At 43.9% G+C, this 15,756-nt stretch overlaps 1 protein-coding gene across 1 annotated transcript in view; it reads left to right on the top strand.

Annotated features, from left to right (window-relative positions):
* Positions 1–15,756, top strand: part of GAD1 (glutamate decarboxylase 1) — a 70,385-nt gene that overhangs the window by 19,282 nt on the left and 35,347 nt on the right. The window contains exons 4-5 of the mRNA XM_089519773.1: positions 6,221–6,421; positions 8,575–8,817. Of these exons, the coding sequence (XP_089375899.1) occupies positions 6,221–6,421; positions 8,575–8,817 (444 nt within the window). The remainder of the gene's footprint in view (positions 1–6,220; positions 6,422–8,574; positions 8,818–15,756) is intronic.

Here is a 15,756-nt window from a genome sequence, read left to right as displayed (position 1 = left end):
CATTACCTCCCAGGAGAGGCGGAGGGAGGGAAGAAAGAAAGAAAGAGAGAGAGAGAGAGAGAAAATGTAGTGTAAAATAATTGCCTAATTTGTCCCTATTACTTCAACATCGCGAAGATGCAACAACCTGGTTAACTTTATTAGCTGCGGGTTTCCAGATCCATCATCCTTACTTCGGTTCGTTTTATTTATTTATTTTAAAAGCAAGAATAAATAGTCTCTTCTTTACAGGGGAGAGGGAGCAACCAGGTCCGATCCGATCTCCCAGATCTTGCTTTAATTAACCTTTTCCCCTCCTGGAAAAGGACACAGATCATGTGTTTGGATGCTCCGCAGCAAGGAAATAATTGCCGGCTGGTTCAGGGATGGTTCTCAAATTGCTGTAGCCAAGCAGAAATGGAAACCCAAGGCAACCTGGCTTGCTTTCTCTGTTGCAGGGAAACCTCCTCCTTACTGACTAACATCTCCAATTGTTTGGGTTTTTTCCCCTCCTGTTTGGTTTGTAACACCTAGCCTGAGGAAGAAGCCCATGGAGCTTCGGAAGCTTGCAACAAGTATATTGGGCATTTCGTTTGGCCAATAAAGGTATCACTGATGGATTTTTGTTTGTATATGTTAAACAAAAGTTTACTAATGGCTTGAATCTACATATACATAGAGGCTACATCCTAAACAAAGCGAATGGTTCAGGTAGAAGAAGACATCTTTATCTCAGCGATTGAAAGAGGAGGAAGATGGGGGACCAGCAGAAGCAAGGGAGATAAGAGAAAGCTTCCTAAAAGGAAGTGAGCTGAATCCCCCTGGTTTGTTTGTTTTGGGGCTACAAAGGTCTTTATTCCCTTGAGATTGAGTTAGAAGTGAATGGGATATTTTCATGCAGGAGAGAGAATGGTAAAACCTTCTTTCAACAGGAAGTAGGTCCTATTAATGTGGATGAACGGAACGGAACTGTACGGAAAGAGATTTTGTAGTACCTTTAAGCATCAGCAGTAAGGTAGACTTTACTGCTGGAATTTAGTAAAACTGATACAGTAGTTTATATATTAAGCAGAGCAGGGGTGGCAGTGTGACCTAGTGGTTTGAGTGTTTGACTCTGGAAATTTAGGATTAGAATCCCATCTCAGCCATGGAAATCCACTGGGTGGCCTTAGGCAAAGTCACACTCTCAACCTCAGAGGATGACAATGGCAAACCCCCTCTGAACAAATCTTGCCAAGAAAACCCTATGATAGCTTTGCCTTAGGGTCGCCACAAGTCGGAAATGACCTGAAGGCACACAACAACAACAAAGAGCAGGATAAACAAGACAGACAACCAAGAAATAAGCTCTCTACCGCAACTCCACAGAGACAAACATTGCTGCAGATCTTCCCTTCCGTCACTTACTTCCCAGCAGACACGTGCTCTCAGGTGGCAACAATTCAAGGGGACTTGTTTCTGTGTTATAAGGAGCTGCGGGTGGATGGCAATGTCCCCTTTCCAAAATTTCAATTGAGATTTACACGACTTTAAATTTCAGGGGGACTGTGGTGTTCGTGTTTTCCTCGTAAGATTCTCGTTTCTGCATATCCATTAAAAGGACAAGAGTCCTCTCCAGTTTTTGCTCTGGCAACCCTAGTAGGGACAAAACCAACCCGTTTTGCAGGGCGCTTGCTGCCCAAGGACTTTACACCGAGCCCTTTCTTGGTCTAGAAGGGAATAGATCTGTAGGAATATTTCCTAGCTGTCTAAAATCTCCCATTTTAACAAAATGGAGCTCCTTCTCTGCAGGGTGACCAAGCGTCCTTCTTCCCCAAGACATGTCCTCCATTCCCACCTTTCTGTCCAGGAGGCTTTCCAAAACATCCTCCCTTTTGAGCACGACACAAGAAGCACGGATTTACATCCCTCTGAGTGTTTTGAGCTTTTCTTTGGCCCTGTCCTCCCTTTTTCGTGGATGCCCTCCATTTTGCGATGTATTGTCCTCCTTTGCGGGGAGGTGGTCGGGTCACCCTGCCTCGCTGTCCTGAGTCGGATTCTTTTTTGTTTTGTTTAGGCAGGCTTTTAAAAATGACGACACAGGGGCTTTTAGATGGTGTGTGTGTGTTTAGTCATTAAAAAAAACTTGTGTATTTCTAATGTTAATGCCTCAAGTGCGGTAGATTCTCCTTCTTTGGAGGTCTTTAAGCAGAGGTTAGATGGTTTGATTGAGAGTTCCTGCATGGCAGAATGGGGTTGGACTCGATGGCCCTTGTGGTCTCTTCCAACTCTAGGATTCTATGCTTCAAAAAATGAAATATAAATAATGAAATGAAACAAAGTCCACTCTCCCTCCTCCAGAGATATAGCCGTGTTAGTCTGTAGAATAAGTTGTACAGAGATCTTGTAGCACCTTTGAAACTCACTGAAAGAACGAAATTGGCAGCACGAGCTTTCCTAGACTTCAGTCTACAAAATGCATCTCAAAAAGTAGATTGCAGTCTTAGGGAAGCTCATGCGGCCAATTCTTTCGGTGAGTCTTAAAGGTGCTACAAGATCTCTCTGCCTGCCTCCTGCAGAGGAAAAGAAGTGCGCTGGTTACGGGGTGCGTTGCCAGTATTGTGTTGCCTTTTAGATTAGATCGTTATCATCATCATCATCATCATCATCATCATCATCATCATCACTATTATTATTTGATTAGCGTGGTTTAACGTGATGTAGTGGTTTAAATGTTGGACTGGGCGATTTCTGGGGTCCAAAACACACTGCAGAAATATTCCAGGTTTGAGACCCCGGCTCAGTGCTAGGGAATCCTGGGAACTGTCGTTTGTGGTGGCACCAGAGCTCTCTTTGACAGAAGGCTCAACGTCTCCCACAACTACAGTTCCAAGTATTCCCTAGCATTGAGCCAGGGCGGTTAAAGCGGTCTCAAACGGGATTATTTCTGGGGTGTGCTTTGGTTTTAGAAGATCAGGACTGGAGCCCCCTTGCTCATCAGCCATGAAAGTTGGCACCCTCCTTGGAGTGAAGAGGAGGCTTCTTCCCTCCCTTGGCTTGCTCTTTCCGACTTCTAATGCAAGCCCTCTCGCGTGCCTGGGAAAGGCAATGCCCAAACGCCTTTTAAGTTGCCTGGAGACTGCAAAGCAAGAGCTAGAGAGAGCACGCGCCCCATTGGGAAGCCTTGGAAGTCCCCGGGCCCTTCCACTGTCAGGATGGAAAAAGCCAGCAAAGGCCAAAGCGAGAGGCGAGAGACAAGGCAGAGAGGCGGCAGCAGCAGCAGCAGCAGCGGCAGAGGCTCCTCGCGTGGGGCTGAGCTGAGCCAAAGTGACAGCCCGAGACAGAAATAGCCCTGGCCTCCTTTTCTCTTTGCAGACCACAAGATCAGGCACTTCTTTTGGCTGCATCCGCACTGCAGAAATAACCCGCTTTGACACAGCTTTCACTGCCACAGCTCCAGGCTATGGAACTCTGGGAACTGTCTTTTGTTGTGGCATCAGAGTTGGAGGGTTGAGGAAGGTTTTCCCTCCCCAACCCCTCCCTTCCAGGGTGGCCAGAGATGTTCTCACCGAAAAGGAGGACCAGGCACCGCAAAATAAATAAAGGATGCGCAAGAAGAAGGGAGGACATGAGCTCAAAACACTCATATAGAGATAGGAGTTGATGCTCCATAGTCCTGCTTCAAAATGGAGGATGTTTTGGAATGCCTTCTGGACAGGTGGCTCAAATGTAGGACACGTCCTGGAAAAAAGAGGACGTCTGATCACCGGTAACTTCAGCTGCACCTCGGAAAGTTTCTGACCTGCATGAATACTTTTTCATACTGTCTGAACTGAGGACAACAAGCACAACATCTTGACCAAATGGAGGGCTATGACTTACGTGGTCATTTTTTCTTTCTCCCTTCTTTCTTCTGTAATGATTTTTAAACTCCTTTACTGGATGAAGAAGCCCGTGGAGCTTTGAAAAGCTTGCAACATGTGCATTGTGCATTTAGGTTGGTCCAATCATTGTTTCGTGGATTCTGGGTGATACTGTCCTGTTTGCCCTTTCTGTGTCAGTGGCAGCATGGAAAAGGAGGGAGGGATCTTGCAGCATCTTTAAGAAGAGCTGATGTACTGCAGCAGGTGCTTTTTCCTGGATTTCAATCCACTTGGTTCCTGGGAAATAAGGTCCTGCTAAACCAAGTGCCAAAACAAACTGTAGAAATAATCCAGTTTGAGACCGCTTTTATTGCCCTGGCTCACTGCTAGGGAATGCTAGGAACTGCAGTTTTGCGAGATATTAGCCTTCTCTGTCAGAGAGCTCTGGTGCCACAAGAAATTACAGTTCCCAAGATTCCCTAGTACTTGAGCGAGGGCAGTTAAAGCGGTGCGAAACTGGATTATTTCTGCAGTGTGTTTTGGACCTAAATCGTTAATTTTAAAGAAGTTGCTGGACTCCAGCTCCCCCCTCCTTTTTATTTTTGTTTTGTTTCTCTTCTCTCTACATTTAAAAAAGCTTATCTCAATTATTTTTCAAACATATCCAGGAGTAGCAGTGTTGACCATATAGCAAAGTATAATAACATCCAAAATCCACAAAACTCTTTAGTGAGTGTTGTGTGTTTTCCATTCGTTTCTGAGGTATGGCGACCCTCCCCTAATTTCTTCGAGACAGGATTTGTCCAGGGGATATTTGCCATAGTTTCTCTTAGGCTGAGAGAGTGTGCCTTGCCCAAGGCCACCCGGCAGTCCTGGTCCACTATTCCAACCGGCTCTCGTTCACATTTACCTTTACAGTAGACTTTTTGTCCACTGTCGTTTCCGACTTATGGCGGGCCTAAACGGGGGTTTTGTTGGCAAGCTTTGTTCAGAGGGGGTTTAACCCCTGCCATCCTCTGAGGCTGAGAGAGTGTGACTTGCCCAAGGTCACCCAGCGGGTTTTCATATCTGTCAGGATGGCAACTGTTAGCAAGCCGGAAACACGAAGGTTCTCTGTACTGAAAGCATGGAGCGGTTTGAAAGCGGGAGAAGAAGGAGCCCTGGACCAGATTCTGCAAAGGCTGCAATATTATCTCCACTTATCCATGTTTAAGGACTTAAGGCGACCCTATTACTGGGTTTTCCTGGAAAGATCTGAGAGGGGGTTGCCTTTGTCTGAGGCTGAGAGAGTGTGACTTGCCCAAGGTGGATTTCATTCAGTCCAGTGTTCAAACCACTACGCCACCCTGGCTTTTCTGTATTCCTGCTGTTTGCCCAAGTCGTTTCCGATTTAGGCCGACCCTAAGGAGACCCTGTCTTTGGGTTTTCTGGGGCTGAGAGTCTGTCACTCACCCAGTGGATTCCCATGGCCGACAGAGACGTTGATCCACAGTATGTGCCTTCAGGTCGCCTGTCGATATATGAATGTCGCAACAAGGACTCCTCAGAGGTGGCTTTGTCAGTTCCTTCCCCTGAAATAGAGCCTATAGCACCCGGCATTCATTGGGTGCCTCCCATCCAAGTCCTAACCAGGGCTGACCCTGCTTGGCTTCCAAGATCGAACAGGATCTGGGGCCATTTAGGGACCCTGCCTCCACTTCGCCGGGAGTAAAGCCTGTTGAAGTCAGTGGGGTTAATGTCTCTATATGTGAAAACCGGCGTCTTTGGGTTGTTGTTGTCGCATCCCTTAGTTCTGTTCAAAGAGACAGCCATCTTATCAGTCTGTTGCAAAACATTAAGAACAGAAGAGAGGGCATTTAGGAGCACCTTGGAAAGACTTTTAAAACATTTCTCTCTGCCTTTTCATCCACTTTGGATGCAGATTTCCCTTTCTTTTGTGTGCCTTCCTTGCCTTTCGATTTTGAAAGGGGTTTTTGCTTGTTGCCAGCTGCCCTGGGGGTTTGGTATAAGGAGAGACAGAGCAAATAATAATAATGGTAATAATAATAATAATAATAATAATAATAATAATAATATAGCCATGTAGTTAATGGAAGGCGCCCTTACCTTGCAAACACTCCTCCTCTTCCTCCTCTTCCTCCTCTCCCTCTCCCTCCCTCCTGGTGCCAATTCTGTGGGGCTGCGTCTGTCCTGGGACTAGCGGGGCTGTCCTTCCCCCTCCAGAGCCTCCTCCTCCTCCTCCTCCTCCTGCCTTCCCTGCCTGGCCTCATTCGGGGCAGAGGCACAGCCAGGAGCAGAGCCCCTCTCGGGGAAGGGCTTGCGGGGCTCCGGGGCGATGCTGGGGGGCGAGAGGAAGGCGGGCCCGTGGCTGAGGGGCCCTCTGCTCCTGCCCCCCGTAGGCTTCCTGCAGCGGAACAACAGCCTGGAGGAGAAGGGCCGGCTGGGGGGCGCCTCCCTGAAGGAGCGCCAGCAGAGCCCCAAGAGCCTGAGGGTGGCCTGCGAGAACAGCGCCCGACAGCAGGAGACCCAGGAGCAGCAGGACCAGGAGGGGGGCCGCTTCCGACGCGCCGAGACCGACTTCTCCAACCTCTACGCCCGCGGTAAGCAGGAGGAAGGGAAGGAAGGGCACCGGCAGGAAGGCTGAGGAGGGGGCTTCCTTGCAGTCTTCCAACTCCGGGAAGGAAGGACCATCCTGGACCAAAGCCATCGGGACAATTGCTAAGAGGGACCAGAGAACCTGTCAGCCGCCCTTCCTCCTTCCCTACTCTCTAGTAGGCACAAAGTTTCCTCCTTGAGAGATCTTGTAACACCTCTGAGACTCACCGAAAGGAAGACGTTGGCAGCAGGAGCTTCCCTAGACTTCAGCCAACTTCCTAAAGGCATCTGAGGAAGAAGGAGAGGGAAGCCCAGGAAAGCTTAGGCTGCCAACTTCTTTTTTGGGGGGAGTGTCAAAGGTCCCACAAGCTCTCTCCACAGACTGACACGGCTAGGGCTTTGAATCCTTCAGCTAATAATGGAGGTTCCCTTCTGTTTGGGGAGTTAATACCCCCCCCCCGACAGTCTCGTCCTCCTAGAACAGGCTGCAAAGGAGGACAAGGCAGCGCAAAGTGGAAGACGGCTTTTAGGGGAAATGAGTGGCAAAACCTTCAGAGCATAGAATCATAGAATCATAGATTCTATGATTCTATGAGGACACTTTGAAATTCCTCCCGGACAGAACCACCAGAGGGATTTTAAAGTGTCCTCCATTTTGAGCCTGATTCAGATTCATATTTTTAGCTTTTCTTTGATTGCGTTCTACATTTTTCTGAAAAGTCCTCCGTTTTGCGGTGTACACTTGCCCTCCTTTGCGGTTTTAGGAAATCTGGTCACTTTGGTAAAGGACAGCCATAAAATAGGGAATATCCCTCTGGGCTTGGATGTTGTGGTGACAAATTCTAGGAAGGATGGGTCTGTCGGTGGGAATATTCACTCCCCAAACTGAAGGGAACCTCCTTTAGCCGAAGCAGTATACTTTGCGAACACTAGTGAAACATTGGCTGTTCAAAATAATATACTGGTCCAGATGGATTTGGTCCAGAATGGTTCTCCCTTATATGTCCTCCAGTGCCACAACAAACCCCAAATGCTGTTTAATCCCCTCTTTCTTCTGGGGCCTGCCTTGGCTTCCTTCTGGATAACTCTTGCTGGCCAACTCATATAAGCTCCAATGAACATTCAGCCAAAGGGCTTTTATCGACCATGCTTGGGACAAAATAGATCAGCTCAGTTAGGGGTGACATGCCCTCCTCCTCTCTGCTCTCCTGCTTTCCTATTGACAAACATGTGAGCTGAGGAAAGTGGGACAGGCAACTGGTTATTGCTGGAAGCAACAGCAGCTTCTGGGCTTGTTCTTGCTGCTCTCTTATCCACTAAGGATAAAATGGCTTAGAGACAGAGAGGGGTTAGGATCTGGTGTCTTCCTTTCCTGCTTGCTTTTGCTTCCTGGGTCCCATCCCAGAAGCCTTATGGGCAGATAACATTGTCTGGGTCAGCCAGGGTTAACTAAGGTCCAAAACACTGCAGATCCAGTTTGAGACTGCTTTGACTGCCCTGCCTCAGTGCTAGGGAATCCTGGGAATTGTAGTTTATTGTGGCACCAGAGCTCTCTCTGACAGAGAAGGCTAAATGTCTCACAACACTGCAGTTCCCAGAATTCCCTAGCATTGAGCCAGGGCAGTCAAAGTGGTCTCAAACCAGATCATTTCTGAAGTGTTTTGGACCCTAGTTACCATTACCTCAAGATTTTAATTTGTGTGTGTGTTGTGCTAACCACAAAGAACAGAAATGAAGACGTTTAAATTTTGAGTTTTTCATTTTAATCTGAGGTCTTTCCCATCACAGGATTAAAGTGATTGTAGTGGGCTCCAAAATGTCTCACACTTTTTTTTTTTGTAATAAGTTTATTTGGCTTGACCTGATGCTTACCACTGAATGATAGCTGCCAAAGGCCATCTATATGTTGGAATGCAGTGGGCTAAAACTGTGAAAATCGGTTTTTTGTTCACTGATGAACATGGACAAGAGGGAATCCATTAAATGGTCAGGGAAGAGCATGGTATCAGTCTTGCCTTATGGAGCTATATCCCTGAGTAAAAAGTTTACCTCCTGGAAGGGCCATTTGACTGCAGAAAAGTCTGAAGTGTGCAAGGAGCCTGACAACTCTCTTGCTGTCCTTTCTAACCGAGTTGGTTGTTACTGATCTCTTGCTCAGATTTGCTTCCAGCCAAGAATGGGGAGGAACAGACGGTGCAGTTCCTTCTGGAGGTGGTGGACATTCTCCTGAACTATGTGCGGAAGACCTTTGACAGGTCCACAAAGGTGCTGGACTTCCATCACCCGCACCAGCTGCTGGAAGGCATGGAAGGCTTCAACCTCGAGCTTTCTGACAACCCAGAGTCGCTCGAGCAGATCTTGGTGGACTGCAGGGACACACTGAAATATGGAGTTAGGACAGGTGAGAGAATGTCCTGGGCTTTGCACTATATGATATGGGTGTCACAGGGGACACTGCTGGGACTAGGATTAAGTTTGATCAGTGACTAGATGGCAGGCCACCTGGAGCAGAAGGTTGGACTGGATGGCCCTTGTGGTCTCTTAGGATTCTAGGATTCTATCTTGACTTCCACCGTGGAAGAAAAAAAACACATCACTGTTTTTTGTTTATATATATATATATATATATATATATATAGCGCCATAAGTTTACACAGCGCTTTGCATAGTCATCAATCAAGATACAGATAACACTTGCCTACGGTGTACAATCTAAAATCAAAAGCAGCAAAAATTATAAAATAACAAGTTTTAATATTACAGTATGTAAAAAATATATAGCAAATAATAATCAAATAACATGGCAAATCACACTAACAATAAAAAGCAAAGAAATAAATAGCAATTCACAGTGACAGTAAAAAATGCATAGCAATTAACATGGCAAAACAGATACAATAGGATATTAATCCCCATTCTCCTGGTCCTGAAAAACAATATTAAACAGCCTCAGCTGTTGTCTTGGTGGAAAAAGGCACAGGCAGCCTCCCAGTTTGGCTTGGAGCTTTGTAGATTGTACACCATTTGCAGGTTTTATATTTTTATTGATGTGATTATTTGTATGTAAAGCGCTGTGTACATTTACAGCACTATAGAAATAAATAAATAAATAAATAAATAAATAAATAAAGAAAGAAAGAAAGAAAGAAAGAAAGAAAGTGCATTTATCACATCTCACTCTCTGCTTGGAGTGTGCTATAAAGTGACAGATGGACCTTCCTATTCCTACTTTAGTAGGCCAGATGAATACTTATGTCCCAGTACAGATATTTATTGAGCCCATCTATGGTCTGTTAGATGTACAAAATGGTCAGTCCAGTTTTGCTTTCAGACAAAGATTTATCTGGTTGCTAGTATACATGAATGATGCTCTTGGGAGTATAGAGCAAACCACCCATTCCCTACCTGAGTAGCACAGTTTCCTTCTATTGAAAGCTAAATCTCATCCTCCTTGCAGCAATACCCCTATCTATTTGTGCAGATGTTTAATACAAATTTGACACAACTAAGGAAGTTGTTTCCACCTGGAAACCAAATACTTAACACCTGTGCATTCTGAGATTTCTGTTTGGGCAGGCCTTTCAGAGGCAAGGGCAGGACAGTCAAGATGAAACTGAAAGTACATAAGAACTTTTGTGGCATTATTAATGTTGTATCCTGATGAGTTGTGCAATAACTGAGGGTGCAGCTACACTGTAGAAATAATGCAGTTTGACACCACTTTAAGTGCTGTAACTCCATCTTATGGAATCCTGGGATTTGTAGTTTTACAAGGTCTTTAATCTTCTCTGCCAAAGAGTGCTGGTGCCTCACAAAAGTACAAAACCCAGGTTTCTGTAGGATGGAGCCATGACAGTTAAAGTGGTGTCAAACTACAGTGTAGAGGCACCTAAAGAGTAAATTTCAATTTCATGCAAGGGAAAATGCAAAAGGACACTCTGCCCTTTGCCATCCCACCCCATTCTTCTGCAGTGCTCCAATGGGAATTGGCCCCAGGATTCCAACCTTATGCAGCACGGCCTTGGTGAACATATTCAACACAGTAGAGTTAAAGTCTGAGCAAATATGCTATTACTCATCAACATGGATAAAACAGCCTTCTGTCTGTCTGTCTGTCTTTCTTTCTTTCTTTCTTTCTTTCTTTCTTTCTTTTGAAACAGGATTTGTGGCTTTGGGCTGTAAGACCAGTTCAACAGTTTATCACAGTAGTCATTCAGAAACTAGTCAGTGATTTGGCCAGAGAATTGGGCTTGTGGTCCAAGGAATTATTACTTACAGCCTGAAATAGAGGGGTCCCCTAAATAGCTGCAAGCAAATCAACTAGAGGGACAGTGGAAGTGACTTTTTTCATAGCCACTGCTAAATCAGTAGGGATCTTTGCACCACCATGACCGACTTTGGTGTTTTAAGTTAGACACTTCATTTGGAAAAAACATTCACAAGAAACATATCTAACAAAGGTCCAGTTTCTCTGGTAATTCCACTTCAGACTGACCACTTTGCTGCTGTAAAACTGCTGTGAACAACAAACAGCACACAGAAAGCATGTGCATCCCATCCATGTTTTTTATCCACCAACCCTGCTCCACCCACTGCTTTCACTGACTTTGCTGCTGTCCTGACAATTGCCATGGCACAACAATAAAAATATGAACTTTATACCCTGAGCAAAAGTAATCTTGATGTGATACCTGCAGGTTGTAGAGGGAACAAATCGCTAGGGCCGCATGTGAGTATTTCTAAAACCACTTGGCCCCTGATAAGTATGCATTTGCTCCCATGCCACCTAAGAGCAATTCCCATGAAACCCAAGGACCTTCATTCTGACAGGCGCACCATGAAGAAAGGAGGAGGGACAACTACCTCCCTATCAAATTTATAATACTTATTTATTTTTTCCACAGTAAATAGTTTAACATTATATAATTTAGTTTTAAGCTTGTTATCTCTGCAATTCAGCACTGCTTTAAGGCATCTATTGCCAGAGGCAGTTCTAGAAATGCTCTCCCTCCCCCTCCCAAAAAAGTTAAGGTGCATAGTACTGTTGGCCACATATGTTATTTTTGTGACTGAAGTAGAAAACCTCATAAGAGGCCCTCAGTTCTTGGCAGTGAAAACATGATTATAATAAATACCATAGTTAATCATTTGTTGCCATTTCATGGCATATGCAAAACCTGCTAGTTCAGGCCATTACCTTTACTGCCAAATAATGGGTAGAGACCCAGAATGGTGTAGTGATCTGAGTTTTGGACTAGGACTCTGGAGATCAAGTTTCGATTCCCTGATCAGCCATGGAAATCCACTGGGTGACCTTGGGCAACTCACATGCTCTCAGCCCCAGGAAACCCTGGGAATGGGTCACCTAGGGTCACTGTAAGACTGAAACTACAAGAAGGCATACAACCACAAACATAATGCATAGGGCCAACCCTGTTGTAGTTAATCTTCACTCCCAAATTAATGCTTCTTCCACATAGATTGAGCGGAAAGAGGCTTTTCTCCATAAATGAAGAGCCAATTGATCATTTCACAAATGTGCATTATTTACATTCTAGTTTCTTTTTCTGCGGGTGAAAATAAGCTGTTCTTCACATCTCAGTAATCTGCAAGACTCTGTCTTGAACATTTCATTTCTGTTTTGCCACTTTGTTTTTGTGAGACAGGCCAAAGCAGCAGGAAGCAGAAAGGAGCAATGCTCAAAAGAAAACGAGAAAACAAAATTGTTCAGTGGGTCCTAGCTATGAAAAAGACCCAGTGTGGGAATATTTCTATGACATTCCCTATAATCAGTAGAAATAATACTTTAACTGCACTGCAATTCTGTACTAATGTCTACTCTGAAGTAAGTCCCATTGAGTCTGGTGAGCTTTTTCCTGGGTAAATTCTAAATTAACAATGTTCAGATGTTCACCTTTGTTTAGGAAATATGGGAAGATGTTACAAAGGGGAACATAATTAAATGCAATGATTTAAATTCCTTATTTAAATCAAGGGTGGGAAAGCCAATTTTAAACCATAGCTTTAAATCCAGCTGGTTTGAATCCATCCCGGCCCCCTTCTGCGGCCGAGTGCTTAGCACACATGCTGTCTGGTTCCACCACCATCCATCCCTCCACCAGTGACTCTTGCCTTATTGCTCACAGTAGGCAGACTGTTAGGCAGTTCTGTTTGTCACTCAAATGGGCATTTTGCAGCATTGGATGTAGACAGCCTAGCCGTACGTACTTGAAAAGTCGTAATCTTTTTCACTTGATGAAATGCAAGCCGCCTATATCTCGAGGGAACAATATCATTAGGTAAATGAGGGTTTAAATGACACTGAATTTGCAGTTTTTCTTCTTTATGTTCCCAAGACAGTTAATGCCAAAAAAACAAAGAAAGGAAAAGGGTGACTTGGAGTCTTGGGATCATTAATACTTGCAATCCTACTGATAACTCATTATACAAGGCAAGTTTTCTCCTTCCAGGCCTTTCCGGAGTACAGACATAAGATATCAAATATAATTTCCATAGTAATTTCTCCCATTCTTTTAATGAGTGAGGGCAAGTATTCTCGGGAGGACTTGCTTTTAAAGAGCTTTAATTTTCAAGTTGTCGGAGAGGAGATTCTGCTTTGGGGGGATTTGTTCACTTTCTGTGCATGTTAAAGCATGACATCATGTGAAAATGATCCAGCTTTCACGGGATTTCCCCCTTTTAAATCCCATTTCTGCACGGGATAAATCCCATGTGATAAACTCCATAGCTACATCTCTGGGACACTTGTGCAAATGGAGCCAACAGCAGGATCATTGCACCAGGGTCCCATGATGCAATGGGCACCAGAATTCTTTGTAACCCACTGTGTAATGGGAACTCTCATTGTGCAATCGGATGCCATGCAGGATGCCACGACATACAAGGTCACCATTCATGAGAAGGCCAGTGTGTCCTGTCAGGGAGATGGCTACAACATCGTAATAAGACTTGATTTTGCCCACCATCTGGAAGTGCCAAAATAAATAAGCTTGTTGATAGATGATGAATTAAATGCCACCACATGTCCAGGTTTGGCGCCTTCATTTTGATCAGGCAAAGCAACCAGTTAATCAAACATTTAGTCAGTCAATCACTTTATTTATATCTGGCCTATTTGCCAAGATGAAACTCAAGGCAACGGAGTGAAGGGTATTGCAAAAGGACAGCAAATGGATAATTGCATATATTGATGCTACATTTTTGCCAACAGGGAACCTTAGATATCAAAAAGTCTTGGAGAATCTCCAGTTAAGCTATGGATTTTAACAGAGGGAGGAACATAAATTAGATTTTGGTATCCAGTTATTCACATTTTTTTCACAATATCAATAATTTTATTTTGCTGTTCCTTTTGAAGAATGTATACATTTTGGTATGACTAGGGTGCTGACACAGAGTAGTAGTTGTATCTCCTGAAAAATCTGTTTTCACTGAAACTGAGAAAAAACATGGTTCAGATTATCGGTAGAGCTTTGTGTATGAGGATGTGTGAGTGTGTGGAGGGGTGCATTTGATCTTAACATAAGTCCTAGTATGGTCTGACTGTGTTCTGGTCTACTTCTGGGTTCTGGACTTCTTTGAGTTAGACCTCCATCAGGGTTTGGTGAGTTACCTTCTCTTTAAGAGGAAATAAGACTGTGGTAGTGGCTAACAAACAAACAAGCCTATTTTTCTTTGCTGAAGGGTGCTTGATTAGAGACCACTGGTTGAAGACTGGCAATGAAAAGTACTTTTAAAATATATAATTTAGTTTCACATTTTTCTGATTAAGGGTCATAATACTTTGGCTCTGGGTACCTCCCCATAATCAATATGATGATAAAGGCAAATTTGTTTCCTTTTTGTTGCGCATGGCCTCAGGGTGCATTTCTTTCGTGCTTAATGCACTGTCTTTTTATATATGAGGGAAGTACTGTTCATCTCCCACACAACTCATTTGTTGCTATTATGCTTGGCATGATTTCTCCTGAGGCACATCTTGTATATTGAGGCTGGATGAATGCCCCAAACATCTGTTGGATATTCCCTATGGTAGAATGAAAGAGGTGTGTAGTGCTGAGAGCAAATGTGATGTATAATTGATTGAGTGTCAACACCTGACTCAGGAGACCTGCTTTCAAATCCATGCTCAGCCACAAAGTATTCTTGGTGACCTTGAGCCATTAACCTACCTACCTAATCTATCTCATAGGGATGTTGTAAGGATAATAGTATAGAAGAAGAAAGCCTTATTAATGTTGCCTTAAAGTAACTGGATGAAGAGTCAGGAGTAAATTAATGACAAATGAAATAATCACAAATCATAGCATTAAAACATGTTATTTCAATTAGCCATGTCTGTCCATCCCATACAGCCACAATGCAGCCCTGTGCTTAAAAACAGGGCTATTGCTTTGAATGTGTTATTCCAGTTCCGCTACTTCACTGAGCGATTGTTTAGTGGTGTGGATCTCAGAGTCTTAGGCTGATTATCTCAGGTCACTGAAAATATCAGGCTAACATGGCATTACTTACCTTTGCTCTGCTAATAACCTGGATCGCAATAAAGACAAGTACAGAACCATGGATTAATTGAGGTATCTAACTTTCTTTTTAAACCATTTTATCCCACTGAGTGTTCAAACAAATCCAAAGTTAAAACAAGGTATAGAAGAGCTTATTCAAGGCCAACTCTTCATCTCTTAAAAACGAAGGAAGAAAGAAAGGAAGGAAGGAAAGGCATGAGTGTATGCTTTGACTGATGCAGTTTGAGTAAAAATTGCAACTTTTAAAAAGCAATGTTGATAAGAAATATGCAACTATATGCTTAAACAACAACTACATACATACACAGTTGTCTTGAGTAGAAACTCCAAAATTCTTTTCTTTTCATGATAGAGTACAAGAGTAAAGTGTACTGTAATAGGCACTGCCACACTTTTCAACACTCCAGAAACAACAATTCAATTTATAATTCAAACATTCATAGGTCAGCAGTCTAAAGAGGACATGGGAAATCTCTGAGCTGCTTCTACTACTTTCTAGTTCATTTTCCACAAGGCTTAATTAAGATGGGGGATGGGGAAGATTAACTTCTATGCAATGAACTACTAATGAAAATATATGGTGAGTTAATTCTTCCCTCAAACTTCATTGGAGAGGAGAAGATAAATGCCTCTCCTTCTCCTCTCTACCTTAATGATGGACCTGTCCCACACTTGCAAGTAACATAACAGAAGGAACAGCAACAAGAAAAACAATACTTCTTCTTTGAAGGTATAACTTTATGCAGCAGAACTTGGGAAATCAGGTTGCTTTGGACAGAACCTTAGTGGGAATA

This window comes from Sceloporus occidentalis, unplaced genomic scaffold (assembly GCF_023333645.1).
Source record: "Sceloporus occidentalis isolate IW3139 unplaced genomic scaffold, rSceOcc1.0.p SCAF_4, whole genome shotgun sequence".
Lineage (NCBI taxonomy): Eukaryota > Metazoa > Chordata > Lepidosauria > Squamata > Phrynosomatidae > Sceloporus > Sceloporus occidentalis.
This window is presented reverse-complemented; position numbering and strand designations above follow the sequence as displayed.